Source organism: Myodes glareolus, chromosome 2 (assembly GCF_982192425.1).
Source record: "Myodes glareolus chromosome 2, mMyoGla1.1, whole genome shotgun sequence".
In the NCBI taxonomy this organism is placed as follows: Eukaryota; Metazoa; Chordata; class Mammalia; order Rodentia; family Cricetidae; genus Myodes; species Myodes glareolus.
This window is the reverse complement of record NC_142027.1, coordinates 40,081,306-40,107,144: the sequence shown is the minus strand read 5'-3', so window position 1 is coordinate 40,107,144 and position 25,839 is coordinate 40,081,306. Positions and strand designations below refer to the sequence as shown.

Sequence of the window (25,839 nt, the reverse complement as noted above, 5' to 3'; positions counted from 1 at the left end):
AAACTCATTACTTGAAACTTAAATGGAAGAAATAGGTCAATATGGGTGTGTCCTTGAAGGGGATATTCAATGTTTGGTCCTTTTATTGCTTTCTCTGGGTCCTTGCTGGCATGAAGTGAGCACTTGCTTCCAACACCCTTCCCACTTTGATGATTTGCCTTGATGATGATCTGTCCTGATGATGACCTACAGAGATAGATATACGGGAATAGAGACTGCAATTTATGACACCATGAGCCAGGGTACTCTTTTATCCATTTTCTAGTACTTAAGTTGCTAACCTATTTATTTTATTATATCCAAGGTATTCAATAATACTAATTCCTAGCATAAAGAAAAATTTTCATGTAGGTGATGTTAAAAATGATAGATTAATATTTCAATGTTAATATATATTGAATTAATATCAAAATAAACCATTTGATCTTCTATAAATGATTAAGTAAATATTTTGGTAAATGTGTTCTTACTGTGATTTCAATTAAATAAATGTAAATTAATCAGGTCAGCCAAAAAGTGAAACCTTAGACCTTAATAATGTTCTAAGTTCTCAAATCTCTATGCAGGCTTATGCTAAAACTCTAGAAGTCATATTGTCATCTCTCAATATTGATTTTGACTTTTATAGACAGTTGCATTGTTAATGCAATGATAAGCCTAAATCTTTTAAAGTATATTTAACAAGGACATCTATTGAGAGAATATTGGACTTCAAGGTACTGTTTTTATTTCACTTTCAAATTCTGCATTAAATATTTATGTATTTGGAAATGTATGGAGGCAAAAAAACTGTGATTTCAACCTTGAACAAGGAAAGAACTATAACAATTTGTTTGAATGAAAAATAACAACAACACATCAATTAATAAAAGAAAGTGCAACAGCTATGTGAGAGTCAGTCAGGAATGGCATGATATTAGGGAGAACCTTTTTATGTTTGCTGTAACTTTACCACATTGCAGTCTACACATAGATAGATTTCTGGCAAGGAAGAATTAGAAAGCATTGTGTGCAGTTATTTTCTTTAACTTACTGTCAACTCAAAAAACTAGAACACACAAATTAGCAATTCTTGATGGTCTCTACAGGAGACTCCTCTTACAAAAATTAATTGACCAACCCTGTAATGGAAATGAATAAAAATATATATTATCAAAGTAAATGATTCTCAGATGGTGTGGAACATTGCTCTTATACTCTCTAAAGATTAGTCACTCATACTGGACTAATAAAAAGTTAATTGGCCAGTAGCCTGGCAAGAAATACAAGCAGGGCAACCAGACAAGAGAATTCTGGGAAGAGGAAAGGCAGAGACGCAATTATTATCCAGAAGACAGGGAAGCAAACTGAGAATGCGTTACTAAGAAAAGGTACCAAGCCACATGGCTAAGCATAGGTAAGAATTACGGGTTAATTTAAGTTGTAAGAGGTAGTTAGTAATAAGCCTGAACAATAGACCAAACTGTTTATAATTAATATAAGCCTCTGTGTACTTCTTTGGCACATAACAGCTGTGAAAGTGGGTGGAACAGAACCTCTATCTACACTCAGAATTTAGCATTGTGTACTTTTTTGCAATCTTCATAGCAAGACAAATTGTCTTCTCATCTTTATTATTCTCATATTTAATTTAAGTAACTAATCTTATTTCTAAAAGGAAGAATAGGTATTCATTAATATTTTCATAGTACTATGTTTGAAGAATTGAATAAAATTTTAGACTGTATATTATTTTTAAAGATTTATAATAAAAATATAAATGAAAGACCAAGTTGGCATGGGATAATTGTCTGTATTCTGTCAATCATGTTTTAAATAAATGCTGATTGGTCAGGCAGGAAGTATAGGCAGGAAAACAAGACAGGAAGTAGAAATGATGCAATGAGAACAGGAGAATTCTGGGAAGTAGGAAATTGACTTCTGTCCAGTCCTGCGCAGACCAGCAAGGGAGCAGGATGTGATCTGCCAGCTGAAAAAGGTACTGAGCCATATGGCAAAAATAGATCAGAATAATGGGTTAATATAAGCTACAAGAGCTAATAAGTAGCCTGATCTAATGGGCCAATCAGCTTTATAACTTATAGAGATCTCTGTGTGATTTTCTTTGGGGCTTGTCAGGTGTGAGGTACCGAGTGGGACAGAAACCCCAACAAGCAGGCCCTGCCCATGTTACAATTTGTGGAACAAAATCCAACGTTTTCTTTGTCTATAAGTGTTCATAATCAGGCCATATTCTAGTCTTTAATATTTCCTTCCTTTTTGTTGCACCCTACTGATCAACATTTTTTCTTTCAACACTTTTTACAACACAGTACATTTGAAAGACTCTGGAAATTCCTGGGAGAGGTTCCTATTGACTCAGGAAGTAAACAACAAAAAGTCTCAGGAAGTCTCTAAAATTATAACATACACTAGAGCCATATCTTTTCAAAAGCATATAAAGAATAAGGACTATTGTAGAGACAGAATCCAGTGAACAATCTGGAAGAAGCTCAGATCAAATGAGTTTCCTAGAAGAGAGACTCTGGCTTGTTGAGCTCCTGTGTGTTATGTAGTTAGGCCTAGGTTTTCAGTTTTCATGAGCTGTTGCCTTGCATCTGCATTTGAGTCATCCTTACTTCTTTTAGTACCCATCACCCATATTTCGATAAGTAACCTCAAAATAATGCACTGATTATTCAGATTGGACTTTGGTATTTGGTGGTCTCCTGGCTATGGCCTCTTATCACTACCCTATCAGGGGTGAATGGATGTTTGCTCGAGTTTTTCCAGAAGTAATGTCACTACGAATGCCTCTATATTTATATATTGCCTTTATTTTCTGAATTACAGAGAATTCTACTCAAGTTTACATATTGTCTCCCTTGTGACAACTCTGCCTTCCTCAGGCAGAACTGATTACTTTTATACCTCTCATATATGCATTAAAAATGCACTTAAATCTAAAGAATGTCCTTAGTATTTCACATGACTAATTTCATGGAATCAACGGTAATGCTACAAAAATGAATTACAGAAATGTATTATAGCTACTCACATCAAGAATAAATGCGAAAACATAAACTAGAAAATGAGCTGTTCTTAGGTCTTTGGTGTTAAACAATTTACCTATTACTGTGAAAGAAAAATGTACACTTACATTGAGCCCTTTTCTTAGTTGATTCAATTACTTTAAAATAGCATCCATTAAAATTGAAAGACAAAAATACAGATGGATTAATTTACCATAATTTGGCAGAGCAAAGTAAAACAGTGTGTGAGTAGATTCAAACAAAGTAAATTAATGATTAAATGATTAATGACTAATTAACAAAGATTGATAAATCTTCTGGGAAACATATAACATAATGGGATAATTATTAATGCTTTATTTGAAACTATGGGTGCTTTTGGATAATTAGTGTCCTATGTGCAATTTGATAATATTAAGGGGGACATTTTCTCTATGTCTCATTGTAGAGGCCAGGAAGAAATTCACAATAGTAACAAGTTTTTACTGTTTCTTCATCATCGGCAGGCTCTCCTCTTAGTAATTTCTTCCAATAAAGATAGATTTTGCAGATAATTTAGTGAACGAAACTCTACTGAAATATCTATTAAGGGGACTAAGGCTAGAATATTTGGTGAAACTCAGATGACATCTTGTTTACTGGTGAAGCTGGGATTGGCTAGCGCAGGTACCTATTCCTTAGCACAGGGCCATGTTAATTTTTGAAATTATAATATTTCACTATACTTAGTACCTATTTAGAGATGCATTCTATAACAAAACAGATACAGTATGAAATGAAGCTTGCTAGAGATAATAAAAAAAAGTTTTGCTTTCATTCTTCTTTTCCTACTTTTGCAAAATTGTGGCTGCAACATTGTTTAGGGTGAATCACCTCAACCATCACCTTTGCTTTTGTGTTTTATTTTGTGATGTGAACAGTCAAGACCCAAGAACTTGAGTTTCTGGGAAAGAGTATTTGGAAACAATAAAAAGAAGTCTTAGAAAGGAGTAAGCAAGCAGAGCAGAGAGTAGGTCCTGGTTAGAGCGACTGAAAGGAAAGAATCCACCTGCTGTACTGCAAGAAGCATTTATTGTGTTCAAAATAAGAACGAAAGAATAATGACTCTCTGAAGTGGGCAATTATTCCAGCAATGATGAAACCATGCTTCACAGTGTTCGCTTTAGAGAAAAAGTAAATTGGAGTTTTATGCTTCCTTCCCAATCACTGTCATTATATATCAAATACAAAGACATGATATTTTCTCATGTATTAAGAATGAAGTTGCCAGAAACTGTTTTACTAGTAGGGTTTTTGATTACATGTTCAGGTAATCACAATACAAACAATATATTTACTGGTGTGCTGTAGAGGTGTGCACATGCGTGCTTTGCATTCAGCTGAATCCTTTATAAGTACGCAATGTAAATTAAATGGGTAAAGCCTGCAGCAACTGTTCAGTTGCTCCAAAGAAGCAAAGTCCTAATGTCTTAAAGTCACGAGAAAAACCAAAGTAAAAGTGCTAAGATCATAGAGTTATACTGTTTTTATGACACCATGGGGTAGTCTCCACAGATCCCCCACGAAATATATTTCAGAGAAAACATTTCATATTTCACTTGTTTCTTTTTACTACCTTTGACTAACAGTTGATTGAAAAATATTTCAATAATTTAATTTAATAATGTATAGTAGAACTGTTTCAAACATCTTGATACAATTAACATTGGAGGGTGAAAGATGAGTGTTAACCTTGGATGTTCTTGGTTTAAAGTACAATTAGGGCTCCTGTCTTGAAAATGAGAATAAGCGAAGGTTCATCAAGGTAAGAAAAACAGAGCAAAGATAGATGAGGAAGTGAAGGTCAAGAGTAATGAAACTGGATCTGGCAAGTTAAGCTTGGACTGATTAGTTTCTCTGTTCATCAAATATTAAGGTCCTTCTGTATGCCAGGTACTATTCTGAGCTGTGAGGTTGCAGTCTGCAAAAAAGCATCATTGGTCCCATGACACTTGTAGTCTTGTTTGATAAAATGACAGTAAATAGTGAAGAAGGTAGAGAAATAAAGCAAGGATTTTAAAGAATGTTATAGTGCATAAAACATAATACATGGTGACAAAAATGGTTAAACAGGACAGGTGACATTTATGAAAGACTGGTCAGAAAACAACAGTCCTAAGAACCGATTCTCGATTCTGCAAAAGTGGAATGTAAACATTCCTAAGAAGTCTAAAGGAGAGAATGCTGCAAAGGGTAGAAATTCTGTTACTAAGACTTGGTATATTTGAAATCCAGGAAGTTTGCAAAGGCAGTATAGTATATGCAGTCAGAGGAGTAGGACATTTGCAAAGGCAGCAGGAGATATACAGTCAGCGGAGTAGGGACGTCTCTGTGGGGTTTACTGGTGGTCAGTTTTCTTAACCCCTTGACCCTCAGGCTAGAAGACTTTGGTCCTCAGAACACAAAACAGAGACTTTACAAAATTATCAACACTATCCACCTACAGATGATGGTTCTAAACATGCGAGAGAGTAAGGATGTGTTGACAGACAGTCAAACATAAATAAAGTCAATATATAACAGAGGAATTTAAAAAAACCTACCAGTGTCATAACATAAAAATAGTAGATTAAGAGGACAAAATGGAAATTTCCAATGTTTCAGACCAAAAGTCATGCCCTAGTTAACCTTGTCAACTTGACATAGCCTAGAGTCATATAATAAGAACACCTCGCCTGAGGAATTGTCTAATTCACCCTGTCCTTTGAACATGTCTAAAGAGGATTATTTTGACTGTTAATTGGCAAAGGAAGATCCAGTTTTCCATGGATGGCACCATTCTCTGTAAAGGAGATCCTGAGCCATTTAATGAAGTTGATTAAGCATGGACATGGGAGCAAGGCAGCAAACAGCACCACTCCATGGTTTCTGTTTAAAATATCGTTTGAACTCCTGCCTTGACTTCACTCAATGATTAGCTACACCTAACAAGTTGAAATAAATCCATTCCTTCCCTGAGTTTCTTAACCATGGTGACTTCAATGCACCAGGATGTTAGGACAAGCCACATATAGTTTCAAGAATAAGTGTGCAACAGAATCAAGTGAAGTGACTACCAGGACAAAGATGTTTCCAATGCAAGTGGAAATGAGGATCTTTCATAAATTTTTTTGATATAGTTACTTTAAGTGGCAGAAGGCATATTGAACACAAAAACATATGTGTCATAAATCTAAATACAATAAAGAATTAATTCAACATGAATAGTAGACCCAACCAAATATTTGCATTATTGGAGAGAAAAACTGAGCTAAAAGCACTCTAATGATACAATTTGAATATATTACATTCACATTCAGAAAAGAAAATAAATAACAGTTGACACAAAGCATTTACATGCTGCCAAAATCACAAACCCCATTGCACCAAACAAGGTTAGTTTGTCTTTGAGTTTGTGGCCATTGGTAATTGTCCAGCTTTCCAATGGATGAGACCTAAACCAAGTACATGTGAGCAAGAATAATTTAACATAGTGGGTTATCAAAAGGAAGGGAAGGAAGGGATGAGGAAAAAAAGAAAGAAATAAAGAGAAAATGACAATATTAAGTTGGTTGTAGAGCATTTAGGGAACTTAGGGAAAGGTATAGTCCTATTCAAGAATGTGATAGTATTCCATTATATTTATGTATCAAATTCTCAAAGAATGAAATATAATGAAATTTTAAAAGGGATGCTTTAAACTTAGGAAAACCTAAAAATGAGAAATTATCATCATTTTCCTATGACTTAAATAATTCTGAATTTAACATTTCAGCACCTACTCATCATCCAAAGGGGTAAACTTTCATCTATAATATCTTGTTTATGATTCCCAAAATATTTTAAAACTAAAAATGACATTACATTTCTATTTTAGTGATATATTATTATTTTCACTTCTTAAAATGTGTAGACACTACACAATTCTTAAATAACAGGAAACAAATAATTTAAAATTCTGCATGCATTCATGAAAATGACTTTAAAATTTAATCTGAATATCCTGCTGCTAGGGAGAGGGAGAGGGAGAGAGGGGGGGGGAGGGAGGGAGGGAGAGGGGGGGAGGGAGTGAGGGAGTGAGAGAGAGAGAGAGAGAGGGAGGGAGGGAGGGGAGGAGGGAGGGAGGGAGGGAGAGAGAGAGAGAAAGAGAGAGAGAGAGAGAGAGGAGGGGTAATGTGTACAAATTCAAAAATGCCATCTTTTATAGTCAAAGATCAAGGAAACCTAAGTTTGTCTGCAGGTTAGTCACAAAGAATCAATTACGAATTTTCCTCTGGACTCTCCCTCAAGTGATGAGTTTCATATTTCTCTAACAATATGTTCTACTCTGGTTAAAGAAAATGCAGGAGTTTTACTTATCAGTTTTTAATTTCTTCAAGACAAGTTTTAGCTTGGGAAAATTTGCAGTACCTCAAAGTAGGTCAGTATAGTATAGTATATACTATAGCAAGGATGTGTAGCACTTTTGAAAAAGAAACATTTTCCACTCTTCACAACCATTTGAAGAGGGACTATGATGAGGGGGACTTTTCCCTCTTAGCCAAGACACTTTTACTGGTTCAGGATGTTGCACATTTACTTATGTTTAAGAGTTTAAAATACAGACAAGATTAGAAACAGAATTTTCTAAAATAAAATGTAGACTTACTAGTACATGCCATAGAAGGTGGATCTTTTTCTGCCCTGAAGTAACCCTTTTCACACTGACAGACGGAAGTTGCTTCCACGTAGGTTGAACTGTGTGGAGGGCATTTGGAACATTTTGTGTTCCCAGCAAATGCTTTATAGAACCCTGGTCTGCAAGCTGTGTAGAAAGAAAAAACAATTTCTTTTTAGCTATCATCACCAAAGTCCTTTTGTTTTTTTCACATGTTATAAATCAAACATACTTTGTATCTCAAAATTCAATTTCATACATGCACAGAAAAGTCAACATAAATGCTAATATTGATAAAAATTAACTATTCAATTATTAGAACAATTATAATGTTAAAAAATTAGCTAAGCTAATTTGGAAAGAACACATCCTCATGCAAATGTGTACACAACCATTTTCACATCCATACACAATTCTGGGTAATGTATATGTGAGGATACCCATACTTGGCCATAAAAGAGATGGTTTTGTGTATTTTGGAGAGATAGTATTAAATAATATAGAGGCACACAATTCAAAATGCATCTTCAATTCATTCACCCTCAGACTTTGAATATTTTAAGACTTACATTTTTGACCAAAGCACATCCTCAGCAATTATGGTAGTGGTTAAGTATTCTATTGTCTATAATGAAACTGTATTGTTTTTGGAGCTTTAACTTTATAATATTTTTGGTAAATGACTGAGTAATTCACAGTAATAAAATTCTTAATTCTAAATGGTAAATCTGCTAAAGCAAGTCTCTAATCCCAGATCCTAGGGGTTAATACAAGAGAACTGAAAATTCAAGGCCTATCTAGGCTACAGAAGTAGTTCAAGGGCAAACTTGGCAATTTAGAAAAAACCTAGTCTTCAAGTGAAAATGACAACAAAAAAAGGTTGATTGTAGCTCACGGTCAACAATGTACATGCTGCTTGGCATGTGTGAAACCTTATAGTCAGTCCTTAGGAGCACACACACACACACTCACACACACACACACACACACACACACACACACACACACACACACACTCATTCCATATCAGTATCAGTGTCAACAGGAAGCACATATCAGCAGCAGTTTATTCTTTAAAATGATCACACACTAGTGTTATACACATAACCAGTTAAGAATACCTGACAGTGTGCAAATAACATATAATTAATTTCCTGGCACTTTCATAACTAAAGTATTCTTTGAAAAGAAAGTGTTTTTTTCTCCTTGATCTATAGCATTGCTATAAAATCTCAGATTATACTCATTCATTCAAGTATTTATATTTTATAAAATGAATAACTGCTTAATTAATTTTACAACTTAAAATAATTTGATATAGAAGACAATTTTAATCATTTCAAAAATTATTTTTAAAAATAACCCTATTTAGATGTTATTTTATCGATTAAAATTTAAATTCTAAAAAGGTCAATTTATATAGAAATACATACGTAATTGAGGTTTTTGTATTTTGAGTATCCACACTTTATTTCAAATATTTAAATATTATTTTAAAGGCACAGAGAAATAATTTGCTTTACAAAGTTGATCATCCATTCAAATTTTATAAATACCACTTAGAATATAAAGATAGACTTTTTAACTTAACATATGTCTGGTAAGACATTATTATCTTTTATTTTTTTTTTTTTTGGTGACTAACATTTACACCACAATGACTTCCAGAAGATCAATGTGCTAAAATGGTTACACATATTGCTCCCACCAAAGTGTTTCTTCACCCGCTATCCCGCAGCCTGATACCTTTATGCTCACTGTCTTTGTGCGACCAGGCTTCTTTAAATGTCACTTTCTCATTGAGGGCCTCCTTGATCCCTCTTCTAAACTGTAAGCCCGGCTTTACCACGCCATGGCTTTCCACACTGATTTTCCTAAGTGATTTAACAACATCTGACATCTGGCACATTTAGTTTTAAAAATCTTCTCCCATTAGACTGCGTGTTTTATCAGGCAGAGATTTCTGTCTGTTTCATTGGCTAAAGTTCATCTCCAGGGCCTAAAAATCAGCTAGGCGTGCTTAGATCCCCAAAGAGTATTTGATACCTAAAGAATGACTTTTTGGAGGACTTCTTTATTTCTATACCATCCACAGGTTCTATTTGTTTATTTGTTTGTTTTCTGCAGTAAGCCTTTCTCTGGATTGGCACATCTCTTTTCTTATTATAAAACCATGACCCATTCATTGTACTAACTCTTAGTTATTTTTCTCATCTCATAGATCCTGTTCCCTACTGCCATTTCAAAATGTTTCCTATGGTAAATATTTACTTTGTGTTGATGGGTTTCACAAGAGCAGGTTGGCACAATAGCTGTCACTAATAGGTGCTTAAATCTACACCCTCAAATGAACTGACAGTGAGAGTCTGCTGTCCTATTCTTTTTTTCTTTTTGTTGAGGGCCATGTATGGCTACTAAATGCATGCTGTGTTCAAGACATTACTTATCATAGACCTAAAATGGTTTTTTTCTTTTCCTTTTAGAAGTACTACATGATAAGCTAGAGGAACAGGCTATCTTAAAATATATTAACGATTGTTCTAAGATAGCAAAATGAACTATTTAGTGGGGGTGAGAAGAAAAGGAGTGAAATTGAGGCCTTAAATCTATTTCAGTTGGTAGACTGTTTTCACTAGCATATATAAAACCCTGGGTTCCATGCATGGCACCATGTAAACCAGTCAAATGCCATTGTATTTCTGTAATCTCAGTATTTAAAACATGGTGACAAGAGGATCAGAAGTTCCAGATTGTTCTTGTTGACATAGCAAGTCCAGGCTGACATACATAAGGCTCTCAAAATAAAATAATAAATAAATAAAAATAGAAAGTTAAAGAAGATAATAAAGTAAAACATAATAAAATAAACAAAAATAAGACAATAAAATAAAAATTTTCATTTGAAATTAATGCTCATGTTGATTTTGATCATTTGTCTATCTAGGTCTAGCATATGTCCCTCTTCACTATTTGATGTGTATGTTATATGTATGTGTGTGTGTGTGTTTGTATATATACCTAATTCTGACAATAAAATAAATGAAAAAATGCTATTTTAGGCACTCAAGTTTCCTTTATAGCATACACTGAAGTTACAAACACTACATACCTTCAGGTTGTTTCATAAATGATCCAAGCTTATTATCTGTTAACTGAAGGTTTAGTGATAGTCACAAGACAGAGGAGCATCAGCTTGATGCTATCTACTGGAATCAGTATATTTCAATTATATATTTAGTTTCCATAAAATTTTTAAAAAATTGAACAAGATAATGAACAACGAATTCACAAGTACTTGCTATAATATTATTATAATTGCACAAACAGAAGAAATGGTCTGTATCTATTTAGTTAGTAGTTTACGTTTTGGTTGTAGTTCTGTTTGAAATGAAATAACAGACTCATAACTCGAGAACTCTGTAAATGTTTTCTTATAACATATGTGTTTTTTTTTGTTTTACCTATAACATCCTGTTTTACTATTTATATAGTGTGTATTCCTTGTTTCCAATGAACAACATAAACAGAACAGCTTGCCGATTGCCTGCAGCCCAGGTACGAATATCTTCCTACACATGTCAATACTCTATGATATATTGTTGGAAAGCTAAAATTTTATAATGTGGTTGTTTCTGTTTGTTTGCTTGTCTTTTAGAGAAGAAGCTGTTTAGAAATGGGCCTATAGTTTAAATTCTCATTGCTTTCAACTATTGTAGCCACTGCAGCTTCTATCCAGAATCATACAGATCTGTTTTTAAAATCTACATTTGGATCTCATGCATTAATTTCAGAATGCCTGCCTCTGCGTTCTGCCAGCTCAAATTTTCTCCCAAGTCACTGTAGTTGATACAACTGTTGTGCCGTGCTTTGTCCAGCAGAAAATGGAAAATGACTTCTGTGTGCCCAGGTCTGGCCCCTGTCTGCTGCTGTACAAACAAACGCTAGGAAGAATATTTTAAATATTTTAATGATTATTTAAACATATGATACATTTGATTTAGGCTCTTTGTGTACAAGGCCAGAAATATATATTTTATTGTGCTTTGTGATAAAGTTTAGCAATGCACAGACTCTGAAATACCAGACTAGCATTTATATTCTTCTTCAGTTGATTGAACATCTACCAACTGTTGGCTTTCACTGCAGCAAAGGATTTAGAGTTCTTGTCGTTTATCACAAACAACACATCACATTATAGCTTTCTTGAGGTACAACCACTGTACAAAAGCTGTACATGTAGTCTACATTTAGCAAAATACAGTTGAAAACTATAACAGCTATTATAGTGACTATATTTTGCTAAATGTAGCCTGCCTTTTATTTTATCTGTTTTTAGATTTTTTATTTGTTTTCTGTTGGCAACACAATGTTTGGTCTTTTATGTGTTTATTTAACCACTTGCTTCTTTTAAATACAAATCAATGATTTTGGGTTTTTAATTGAGAGAGATATTATTTTACTTAATATGGTTACTCAAATATTATGTATTTTTAATGATTTTTTAACTTTTATTTTATGCATATGGTGTTCTGCCTGCATGTAAGTGTGTGCACTGTGTGTGTGTGCAGGCAGACCACCATGAGGGATCACTGAGAATCCCCCTTCCTATAGAGCCATGTGAGTTGTCTCAATTATTTCCACACCTCCTCTCTGGTCCGGAAAAACAATTGATGGCCCAGGCTGGCACTGGACCAAGACAACCACCCATGAATGCTAGAACTTAATGTGGATCCCCTAGGATTGGACTTAAAGACCATTGTGAACAGCTGTGTTTGTGTGGGAACCAAACCCCAGTTTTCCAGAAGACCAATCAGTGTGCTTCTGTGCTATTTCTCCAACTTCTAAATCTTAGGCCTTAAGTATCATCCTAGTGTTTTCTTTTCATTTTCATTTTGTGGTATTTGATCATTGTTTCCGTTACAATTTTTTTTTCCTGATTCTTTAAGAATTGTAGTATACATTACATAACTCTTTAAAAACAATGTTTGTTTTGTTTTGTTTTCTACTGCAAAATTCAGATGAGCACTAAGAAAGAGCCTCTCTGGAGTCCCTTCTTAGAACATCACTGTCCTTCCTCATTGTCCTTCCCCAAACACTACTACAAAGCCCAGTTGTTGTGATTTCACTGGTGTCTCATAGCATCTCCACGGAAAAGACACTGCCAGACTGTGCCAGGGTTTTCCCTCTTCTGCTATAGTCTGGGAATTTTCTCTGTGTCAAATTGTACAGATTGTACATCTATCATGTCTTATAAACACCATTCACTTGTCTGATGCTTTGTGTATTAAAAATGACTTCTTCATACATGGAAGTTCTTGGCATATATAAGAAGTCATGTATATGCCAGACAGGTGAATCCCCCTAAATTCTAATTTATCTAAATGACTTTTACTTCTTTAATGTCCTTCTTCTCACTACTATACTTACTTGATTAAAATCACATAGTAAAATGTTATAATATCCAAAACAATTCTGTTGCCATGAACTTGCGTGCCAAAGGTAAATAGATATTCAATAACAATTTTTGCTGAGACTGTTAAATTATTTGAACTGCCTTGGAGAACTATTGGTATCCAATATGATTTAACCCAGACATGCTGTTTGAAATTACATTCCTACTCCTTTATATCTACTCAACCTAAAAGTCCAAAGTCAAGTAGTTTTGCTTCCTAAAGTCAGCTATATGAACTTCCACTGTCAAGTGAGCTCCCATTCCTCTATTTTATTTTCATTTTCAGACTCATATTTATATGTTAATCTTTCTCATCTATGTATTTCCTTTTCTCCTTTTTCCTTATTTTATTTTGGCTAATGTAAACTCATATACCCTAGGTCTTATTGGTAACATATCTTAAGAGAATTGAGGAAAACTGTTAAGTTCAATCAACAATATTTAATAGAAAATTTATACTTTGCTGAATTTTCCTCATACAGTTAGAATATATTTAGTTGTGAATAGTTAAGTTATAAATGAATTCATGATTTAAGTTGCATTGACACTACTGTTAAAAGTATCAAGGATTTAAATGCAAGAGAAATAGATATCAGATACTATAGAAATGGCTCATTTGTAAAAGACAGAATATAAAAATTAATGTAAATTAAATAACTTAAGCTAAACTCAGCAGATGTCTACTTCCCCCAACATGTTTATAACTTGAGAAACCTGAACTAATTCCTTAAAATGAACATATGACACATGCCATTAAATTTAGCATTTACTATAAACACACTCATGTAACCATGGTGATGGGTTTATCACTAATACTGATGTAGTGGATGATGTACAGTACAGTTTTTTTTTTCTTTCAAAAATATTGAAGGGATTGCAGAAATAACTCTGCAATTAGGAGCAATTGATGTTCTTCCAAAAGTTCTGGGTTCAATTTCTAGCACCCATGGGGGCTCTCAACTATTCGTAGCTCCAGTTCCAGAGTATAAAGTGCACTCTTCTGGTACAACCAGTACCATCCACACATGTGGTACAGAGATATGCATGCAGAAAAGATACACATAGTTATAAAAATAAATAAATAAAACATTAAAGTATGAAGTTTCATGTTTTTCAGAAAAAATAAAGTCAAGAATTTTGTGCAATACAAAGCACAAGGTTGCATATAGACAAACACAAGCAAAAGCAAGATCTAACTCTGCCTGTGCAAAAAAGTCAAGAAATGTACAAATGTACTTTTCATTTTAAAAGTAAAATTTCAAGGTTATAAGCACTGATATTGATGGTTTTTTTAGGAGAAGAAGAAGAAGAAGTAGAATACGTAGAATACAAAAGGCTGCTAGAAATCCTAGATGGCATTTCAGGTTGTACAATTCTTAGCAACTGATTAAATTGTAAATTGTATCTTGTGCTAGGAAGTGATATTAATGTACTGAATGAATTTTTCTCACAGGTATCTTTTAGATTTCAAGTTTATATAAACTTAAATGACTTAACAATAAAATTAGTGATCTTCATCCTTTCTTAAAATATTAGAACTCATTTCTAAAAAAAATTTCAGAAATGTCAAAGGTAGTCTTTTACTTCAAGATGGTTATACAGTTTGTAAAACTCTAAAAAGAGACCTAAGGAATAAAAAATAAATTAAAAACTTAAGAGTACATAAATATAAATATTTGTTTCTTCACAAATAATCTATAGATGGCAAAGGGAAATTCTTAAAGTTATAGGTATTAATTTGTAAATAGTAATATTATGTATCCTTAAAAAATTAATCTAACCTTTTAGCAGGGCCATTATAAAGACAAGAGAAACATGCACACATAGATACACACACACACACACACACACACACACACTGTTATGGGCTGCTGAGATTGCTTAGTGGTTAGTGTTATTGTGTAATCATTAGGACTTGAGGTAAAACTGAGAAACTAGTAAACAAGGACACAGTATCACACACCTGTGATTCTAACAGCTTATGAAAGGATGAGGGGAGGAGAAAAGAAAATCCCCAAGATCCTGTAGACCATTTAGCCTGTTAGCTTGACACGTTATAAGTGAACAAGTTAGACGGTTATTGACATTGAGGTACTAATAACTATTGACATAGAACATCCCCCTCGCTTTCACTACCTACTGCCAGTACACTCTTCTGAATAAACTGTGCATGTGGGCATGCATATCACACCATGGACAGATATTAACACAACCTTGTTCATCCTATTTGGTAGTAGAAATGAGAATTCCTAATGCTGAGAATATAAAAATCCCCCTGCCTCTAGAAGTTGATCACATATCTGTCTCTGTTTCCTGACAGTGGGAGCAGTGTGACCAGCTGCATTGTTCCTTTGCTGCCATGACTTCCATGCCATGATAGACTTGCACTCAGACTCATTCACTATTAATCCTTCCTGCTTTAAATTGCTTTTGTCTGATATTTTGTTTTTCACAACACTGAGAAAAGAAGCTAAGATATTCTATATTCATTTCACTTGGCCAGAGCTGATCATCCAGGTGCAGAGGTAAGAAGTGCAGTGGATGTTAGAAAGTCACAGTTTTCTAGGCGCAGGATTATAAGGAAGAAAAACTTGAGTCCAGAATATTTCTGCAGGGAATATCAGTAGGAAGGGCCGAGAAGAGCAGTCCCAGGATTCTTTTTATTAACTGCTGGGCTTAACTCTTCACCTGTATATATGTTGGCCTGATTCTTCTTAGCATGTCTAAGAGCAAGAAATTGAGGCAAAAAGATTTCAATATCCCAGTCAGTAACTAGGTTTTCAAAAAAAGAAAAGAAAAAATAAATACAGAGTCCTTAGTTACTCCTTAATACATAGCTGCATAGCAAGTTTGAATCTTGTCTCAAAAGAAGGTGGCAAAAAAGGGAGGAATATTCATTCCTTTTCTTTTTGATTTACCTTTCCACTTCTGGTAGATATTTATGGATTTTTCCATAGTTATAATAAAACATAAGTTATATTAAAACATAAAAAATAAATTTGCTAGATTAAAAAGAGGGTATCAACCCGAAAATCATATACTGACTTCTCTCATTCATACTGTTTAATTTAAAATCTTACAAGACAAAGCAAGATGTCACAGAAACAGATATTGAGCTACCCAAACAAGTTGCCACTAGTGGCCACAATGTATACAACTTGTTTAACTATTCCAATATAAATTAACTCCCCCCCCCCCCACAGACACACAAGAATTTACTTGTCGAATGCATGGACTTGAGTTTAGCTTTTTCTATTTTACAATCACTTGCAATTCCAGCAGCAATTTTCTTTGGATTATGTTTTCTCATTTGGAAAACCAGACACTACTGTCCAAAGGTCAGCTTCTTCTCTATATTCACACACAGAAGTTTCAACTGTGTGATAGCATAAGGATTCACAGATGGTAGCTTTGCATGCCAATGAAGTCATCAGGGTGGTGTACTCACTGGATTAGTGCCCTCAGGAGTAATGGGACCAGAGCAGCCTACTCACTCCTGTGAGAGGATAAAGTGAGGAGATGGCCGTGTGCAGGCCTTTAACAGAGCTCAGACAAGGCACCTTATCTTCTGCACCTAATATTATTACTTCTGAGCATCTAGGGCTCCAAGAAGGCCATTACTGTTGTTGTTTAAGTCATCCTAACTGTGGCATTTTGATATTGCAACACAAATAGAACAAGAAAACAGGAACAACAGTAAGTAAATGTCTTTGGAGTGGCTGTAAAGATTTTAAATGTGGTTTGAGAAAACACCCAACCACATAACTGCTTTTAAGTAATGTGCTTCACCAAGCTGGCCTCAAAAATATAATTTTCAAACCCCACTGTATTGAAAATGTGTGGAAATTCTTCACAAGGATTTTCCCATGATCTTTTCTTTAATGTGGTGAGTTTACAACTGTAGTAGAAGTGAGTCTATATGCCTTCCTATTCGGTTCATAAAAGTGGATAGTGAATCTACCTGGTCTTCTTGGATGCTTTTAAAACTAGCCAGCATGATAAAACAGAGAGGAAGCCCCCAGGGAGAGGACAATGCAGGGATGAGTAGGCTTCGGCTGCACTTCCAGACACCTATTTGTTAGTCATACATTGGGCTCTGGAGTGTGGACCCTTTAGTCCTGAGTGTGAACCAGAGGTGAGTACTACCTGGGGCAGAGAAGAGCCATTGTGCATCACTGCCAAAATTATAGGTTATGGGACAAAAATATATGGTTGGTGCCATTCCACTGTTAGTATTGGGGTGGATCTTTAAGAAGCATCTGAAACATCAGATAAACTTACTCCAAGTCACATCTTAAGAGAGTTAGGCACTTTAGAACTAAAGTTATCTCATCCTGTAATCTGAATCTTCTGCCCAAGGCACACCAGATTTTTGTTTGTTTGTTTGCTTATTTGTTTTTTTTTTTTTGTTTGTTTTTTTTGAAACAGGGTTTCCCTGTAGCTTTGGAACCTGTCCTGAAACTAGCTCTTGCAGACCAGGCTGGCCTTGAACTCACAGAGATCCGTACATCAGTGGTTTAATGTGTATGGAAAATTTTGCATATTGTCTTTTTTCAGAAACAGACTGTTTGAACCATAGATGTTTTATTGCATAATAAATCAATTAATTTTTCCTGATCAGTTTCCCTTCTCCCGGCTGTTCCCAGACCCCTGCTTGTCCCTCATCCACTTATTCTCCCTTCCCTTCAGAAAAGGGCAAGCCTCCCTGTTGTATGGCAGGCTTTTCCCCTGCTCCTGGAGGCCAAAGCACAGGATACAAGAACTGTTTATGCTAAACCAGCTTAGCTTCCTGTTAACTTCTGTTCCATTCTGCCAGCCTGGGGGATTTAGCATAGAGACTTGTTTCGTCTTTGGTATGGTAATTTCACCTGCAAAGGAGGTCTCTCATGGCGCCTGATCTTCCCCTTAACTGTCTGTCAAGGCTCCCAGGCCCGTACCCCCTGCCAGGGAACTACCTGCCCTCAGAGCCTGGCTCTCAACACTGTGATCTCACTCCCGGTTGGGAGGGGTTTCCTTTACTGGGGCAAAAGGGTATATTTACCCCAATGAAGCTGAATAAACGAGGCATTCACCTCTTGGCGAATGACCTGGACTCTCTATCTGTGTGTGTGTGCGCGCGCGCGTCTTATGTTTAACCCCTAGGATCTCACCCCAAGCTCGTGGAAGGTATGGAGCCACGGTCCATACTGGTGGGTGATGATGCAGACCACCGGGAGTGGTTGCCCACACCTCCCATGTATATCAACCAGACATGACATATCAAGTTGCAGTGAGACTGGACACCTCCTCTCCTATTAAGGCTGGACAAGGCTACTCAGAAGAAGGAAAGGGTCCCAAGAGCAAGCAAAATAGTAAGAGACAGTCCCTGCTCTCTCTGTCAGGAGTCCCATAAGACAACCAAGCCACACAACTGAAACACATGTACAGAGGGCCCAGGTCAGTGCCATGTAAGTTCTATGGCTGACAGTTCAGTCTCTCCCAGCATCCATGAGCCCAGATGTTTTGCTATGGTGTGCTTAGCCCCTCTGACTCCCATGATCCTTCCTCCTCCTCTTACAAATGATTCCCCATGGTCCATCTAATGTTTGGCAATAGATGTCTACATTTGTTTCTGTCAGTTTTTAGTTGAGTCCTCTCTGTGGAAAACTGGGGTATGCAATGATCTTGAGAGTAGCAGAATATCATTAGGAATCATTTCATTAACACTTTTTCTTTTTTCCCATCATGTTTGGTTCCTTCTTAGGTCACTGGGATGCCCAGCCCTTGGGTCTTGTTCTTCCAGGCATTGTCATGGTTGGGCCCCCACTCTGAGTATAGGTCTCAAGATTGACCAGCCATTGTTTGGTCACCCCCATAATTTCTGTGCCACCTTTGTCCCAGTATATCCTGAAGGCAAGGCAAATTGTAGGTAAGAGGTAATGTGGCTGGATTGAGGCTCCTATTCCTCTACACAAGTCTTATCTGGTTACAGGAGATGTGATGGAGGAGGGTCATCTATCTATGTGTTACTTTCATTGGTTAATAAAGAAACAGCCTCGGCCTTTGATAGGACAGCAGCTTAGGTAGGCGGAGAAGACAGAACTGAATTCTGGAAGGAAGAAAGCAGAGTCAGCTGACCGCCATGAAGCTGCCAGGTCAGACATGCTGAATATTTCCTGGTAAGCCATGACCTCATGGTGAGATACAGATTATTAGAAATGGGTTGAATCAATATGTGAGAGTTAGCCAATAAGAGGCTGGAAGTAATGGGCCGGGCAGTGTTTAAAAGAATACAGTTTCCATGTAATTATTTCGGGTAAAGCTAACCAGGCAGTGGGAAGTGACCTGCCGTTCCTTTTACAGAGGTGGCCATTAAAGGACAATTAATAATGACATTTAAGTTTTAATAATGTTTATAATAAATAGACTTTTGTGGAATTTATTTTGCAGGTAAGATTTTGTTTTTTAGCCTTGTATTCTCTTTATCATAATTTTTGGTATAAAATAAAACTAATATAGATTTATGCAGATTATTTAAATTTAACAGTATTCCTCAATTTAATTGAGTTATTTTGTGCACTTATTATAAAGAAAGACATTTTATCACCAAATTTGGAATTGCAGAGCAGATTGATCATGGAATGGACTCTCTGGATGATCTGAACAATTTAACAAAATTCTCTCCACACTGCTCCAAGTGTCACATACTCTGTCACTTTCGGGAAGCTTGATGCCATATCTTTTGCTGGTTTAACAACAAGCTTAAAACTGATTCTTCAATCTGACATGAATTCTGACATTTATGTTAGCAAATATGCAGAGCACCACTATAAGTAATATTTAATTATACACTTTAATTTTTAACAGAGTGGATTTTTTAGAGGGACTTATTAAGCATATTGAACATAAATAGAAAAACCACTCTCAATTATCCTCTTAGTTTACAATGTTGATATTTAAATATGCTATTCTATTTAAGTTTAACAAACTTAGGGATGTGAGTATTAGAATCTTCATTTAGTAAGTGAATTGAAGACTCGAACAGATGCTAAAGTTCACAGATGACGTATGAATAAGCCACAGAGTTATAAAGAATAACATATATATAAGCTTGCTAGTAGCTTACAGCAACCTTGGTCTACATTTTGCTGAATTATTGTTTAAGCATAGACTTAAACTACAACAGAATTGTCCATCCAGTTAAAGTATAGTATCTGTATTGATCCAGCATGGTTTGGCTGCAAGATAGTCTCATATCACAAGGCCACATTCAAGGGTAAAATGCCATGTGCTGCAACAACAGACAGACAAGATTGGGAACATCCAGTGCATTGCTTGCAATAGCTTTGTATGGCTCTGTAATCAGCAGAAGCCAGAAGGTGCTGATTGTACAGATGTGATGTGTTTGATCAGAACGTGTTCTCTCAGTTTGGCTCACAAACTTCCCCTCACAGAACCTTTCTCTACACAATATTGACTTCAGCCTGGAGGTCTCATGACTTAGACAAAACATTTGTAAGCTGATTTTTGGAAAATTCAATTTCATGGTAAGCAGGTCTATCCTGTAGAGGGAGCTACAGATTTCATAAACCTCTAAGTCTTATATTTGGAAAAATGGCAAATGTAGACATAGTTTTCTTGTGCAGAACTCTCAATCTGTATTATAATTAGAAGAAATACACACATGAAACTTTGTTTAGATAGTTTATACCTGTATGTATAAGAATAAATATGTTAAGCCCAGTACAGGAGATCTTAATAGGCATCATTTTCTTTCAACTTTTAAACCATTAATTAAATCTTTTTAGGTATTTGCTTGTCCAGTTTCCTTAAATTGGAACCATCTCTTGTAAGTGGAGTAAATAGGTTATCAGGCCAAAGGGGTAGCTTCCATTATCAGAACATATTGTTTGTCTCTACCCTCTTCTAAATGCATATTACAAAGGTTTTCATTATTCAGACACTGGTCTTTCTTTTTTTAAAAAAAAATTTTAGTGGTTTAAAGTAAGACTTTGAGATAGAATCTCACCATGTTTTCCTTGGTGGCCAACTTATTGAAAAATCCTCCTGCCTCTGCCTCCTAAAGTCTGGAATTATAAGTTTGGCCCATCACATTTGTCTATTTGAATATTTTTCAAGAAGTTAGGTTCATTTCCACATCAGCCTGTGGGATATTGTGAGAAATATTTGTCTTTATTGATGTGACAGGGACTCGGTTGCTAGCTTCAAATGGAACCTGTAATTGAGGGTCATCCTGATTCTCCTGCCTCTACCAGCATATGCTGTGGTTTCAGGAGTGCACCATCATGTCTGGCTGAAATAGAGCTTTGTCCTAAGGTCTTTTCTTCAGAGATAATGCTTAGATATATAGTAGGTATTCAGTAAATATTTGGTAAATTAATAACTAAATAAAAATTGGTGTTCTTTAGAGGGTATTGAGTTAAAAAGTAAAAATATTAAATATTCTGTTACTCTTCCTTAATTACATTCTTTTGTGATATCTTCAAAGGTAAAGAATATTTCCAAAAATTATATGAAATTAGAATAAGAGTTGTCTACCAATCACAGAGAGCCACTGCATCTAAGAACTGACTATTTTTAAAGGTATTTTAATCTATGTTTTCATTTAGGAAACTGCAATTTTAGAACATTGGTTTAAAATGGCCCACTAATAAATGTATTCGGCTTCCAGGCTTGCTGTACATTTCTACATGGATATATTTAATTTTTCTCTAATGTATTTTAATTGAATAATTGATATAATAATCATACTGTTTCAAGAGCTATTTAATGTATATGAAATTTTCAGATTCAATATTTTCTATTATTCCATAATGGAATTATTTTGCAAATGTATAATAAGCCACAGTTATTATTAACCCATAAAGTATGTGAAAGAGCTTGTTTGAGAACTATTCTCTAAGGAGAGAAGAAATATAAACTTCAAGTTAAACAATTATAGTAGATATACAGGTAGCTCATAAATATTGTGAAAATAAGTGCCTGAGTTTCAAGAAGAAACATTAATATGAAGGAAAGTTGCTCAAATTGGCTTTTAAGACTGAATGTGTAGCCTTTTACTGAATGCTTTAATATAAAGTGAGACTGAGGAATCAGGCAGGTGTATGTTGAAATGGAAATGAGTGTAAGTTTCCTGGTCCAGAGAAGAAATCAACATGGATAATATAAAAAGCTAATAGTAGAACAAGAGCCATGCAAAATAACTAATAAGAATATGTTTTTCAGAATTCTATTACACTAAATATTCATATATCTATATCTAAATAATTATACGCATTATATATAATTGTAGGCAAATAAAAATAACAATTCTTCATGATTTTTACAAACATCCTTACAGTTATTTTTTTAATCCTCCCTTTTTTCTTCCATCCCTTCCTATTTATAGTGACCTCTCCTGCCAATTAAAATTCCATACTTTGTATCACATTTCCTCCTTAACATCACTTGTATCCTGATATTACTATCAATTGACCTCTCTACCTCTTATCTTCATATTTTCTTTCTATTTCCTGGTAATCATTTCAGGTAACATATTAACATATAATTTGGAGCTAGGAAACACAAAGAGATATCATGCAGAGTTTGTCTTATATGGACTCACTCAATATAGTTTTTCTAGGTCCATTTAATTGCCTGCAAATTTTTCTTTATAGCTAAATGGTATTATGTTCTATACATGTGCCACATTTCCATTATTTATGTAACAACTGAAGGACATTTATGCTGTTTATATTTCCTAACTATTGGGTGCAGAGTGGCAATGAATATGACCTTGTAAGTGGTGTGGGATGTCCTCTGTCTATGTGCTGCTTTTATTGGTTAATGAATAAAGAAACTTTTTTGACCTGTGGTAGGGCAGAATAGAGAGAGGCAGGAAAACTAAACTGAATGCTGGGAAAAAGTAGGCAGAGTTAGTGAGTGGTCATGTAGCCACCACCCTAGGAGACAGATGCTCTGGAATTTTGCAAGTAAGTCATAAGTCTCGTGGTAAAACGTAAAATAAAGGAAATGTGTTGATTTAATATGTAAGAGCTAGCTAGAAAATATTCTTAAGCTATTGGCCATGCACTGTTTCAGTTAATATAGTTTCTGTGTGGTTATTTTTGTTCTGGGCAGCTGAGAATGAAAGAGTGGCCTCCGTCAACATGTAAGTACCTGAGGAGTAGTATGTAAAGTCCTTTGTGTTTATGCAAAGAAGTGGTAGAGTTGGGCCATTTGGTAGAGTCACATTTACATTTTTGAAAAGCACACTGATTTCCAGAATGACTGCTCCAGTATACAATTCCAACAGTGAGTGAAGTTTCCATTTCTCTTCATTCCCTTCAGCATTGTTGTTGCCATTTGTTTTGCTGATCTTAATCATTCTGTTTGGGGTAAAGTGAAATATTAAAGTTGTTTTGATTTGCATTTCCCTAACCATTACTATGATAAACATTTTTGAGTAATTTTTTGGACAGTTTTCTTCGTTCTTTTGAAAACTTTCTCTTTGATATATAGCCATAGCCATCAGAGCTAAAAATGTTTCTTCAAAGAGCTGTAGACTATATTCTAATATATTCTAATAAAAAATAAATTACCAGGCATAAGAAACTATCTTAGGATAACTATCTTAGGATAACTATCTTAGGATAGACTCTTAGGAGTCTAAGAGATACTCAAAGCAGTATATTACTGTTGCCCTTAGTTGCTGCCCAGAGGTTGAAGGTAAAGGACTGTTACTAAGGATGTTGTATATTTCAAACATGGGATTTGGATGATTTGAGTTGGATTTGTACTCAAAAGCCTACTCCCTCGGTACTAGATTTCATAGAACCACGACATACTGTGCAAGTTGCCAGAGGAGGGAAACAAGTCATAATGAACTCTAAGAATCACAACAATGTCTAGAATGGCTACTGTATCTGGGTGGCAACCCATATCTACCGAGTTGGATTTATAGTCTGTTCATCAGGAGGGAACTCATGCCTGGTACTAGAATCTGAGTCAACTCCCTGAGGCAATGAAATCATGGAACTTGGAGGAGAACCTGTAATCATTATTTTACCAAACCAGCATAATTCTTATATATTCTAAATACTTGTCCTTATACCCATAGATACTAACTGTAACTCTTGCCTCTCTTCAACGAAGCTTTTCTTTGAGCAGAGAACTTTATTGAGAACTAGCTGGTCAAAATCCAGAGGACAACTGATTGTGAGGTGTTCAGCATGGACAGATATAATACATCTGGAAAACAGTGGAAGCTGGGGAACATCATGGTGAGGATGGGAAATGTAAAAGCCAAGGGAGCTGGAATTTTGCTATAGCCTACCAACATGAGAGGGATTTCTTTTTATTTTTTATTAATTATTGAGACAGAGTCTCTTGGTGTAACAGCTCTGGCTGTCCTGGAACTTGTTTCATAAACCAGGCTGGCCTCAAACTCACCCTTACCCATATTCCCCATTTACTTACTATTTTAGTGAGATGACATTCTGTTATGCAGTTCAGGCTAAGTTTAATTCTGATCTTCTCACCTCTGTTTTTCTAAGGTTCAAGATCACAGGCAAGTGTCCTCATACTCAGCCATCATCATTTCTGAATTCAATCTTCCAATGTTTTCTTTTCTGTCTGACTCTGGCTACTTTACATATGCTGTTGACATTATAGTCAGGGTGGAATTTTGAATATATAAGTGAGCGTTTTGAAGGGACAGGGAATCTCGTGAGCATTTGACTGTAGAGTATTTCCTTTACAGTGTATATCCGCAAATGGCTTACAACACATACAGAATTAAAACCTTTTTGCACAGCCTGACAGCCGGTTTTGTAAGTTCTTGTGCTTGCTCATCTAACTTCTGGTAGATTTTGTTTCAGTAGCATTAACCCTTTTGTTCCTTCTGCATTCTCCTACATGGAACTTATGAGTTATCTCGTAGCCAGTCTCTCTGTTACATAATATGCTCTAATTTTCTGTATACTATTAATGGATTTATGTGATGAGAACATGTTATATGAAAATATAACTTATATTTTATGGGACTTGAACTTTTGCTAACCCTTACAGGTTTTATTTATATATAAATAATATACCTTGACACTTAAATCTTAGCCAGCTATCTTTCCATATACTCAGGCTTTTTGTTTAAACTACTTTTTTTTTGTATGCCAGAAGTAATTTTATTTTATTTTTTATAAAAGTTTATTAATTTATGAAAGTTTCCATTTCCGCCCCTCCTCCCAATACCCTCCCATTCTCCCCACTCCCTCTCCTCCTCCCTCTCCATCCCTAAGAGCAGTCAGGGTTTCCTGCCCTGTGGGTAGTTCAAGTTCCTCCCCCCTCCCTCCAGGTCCAGGAAGGTGAGTATCCAAACAGCCTGGATCCCAAAAATCCAGTATATGCAGAGGAAACATGTCCCAGTGTCATTGTCAATGGCTTTTCAGAAAGACCCCGAGCCAGCCACATTCAGAGAATCCGGCCACATTCAGAGAATCTGGTTGGATCACAAGCTCGTTCAGTCCCAGTCCAATTGGCCTTGGTGAACTCTCATTAGATCAGTCCCCTTGTATCAGTGGGTGAACGCACTCCTCACGGTCCTGCCTTTCTTGTTCATGTTCTCCCTCCTTCTGCTCCTCATTTAGAGGAGAATCTAGGTGCCCCTCAATAGAAGAATGGTTAAAAAAGGTGTGGAACATATATACATAAGAGTTTTACTCAGC

At 35.5% G+C, this 25,839-nt stretch overlaps 1 protein-coding gene across 2 annotated transcripts in view; it reads right to left on the bottom strand.

Moving 5' to 3' along the window:
• The window catches only part of Epha6 (EPH receptor A6), a 917,499-nt gene that overhangs the window by 551,995 nt on the left and 339,665 nt on the right, over positions 1-25,839 (bottom strand). For both annotated transcript variants that reach the window (XM_048422770.3, XM_085685660.2), the window contains one exon: positions 7,678-7,833. In XM_048422770.3, coding sequence (XP_048278727.3) covers positions 7,678-7,833 — 156 coding nt within the window. The remainder of the gene's footprint in view (positions 1-7,677; positions 7,834-25,839) is intronic.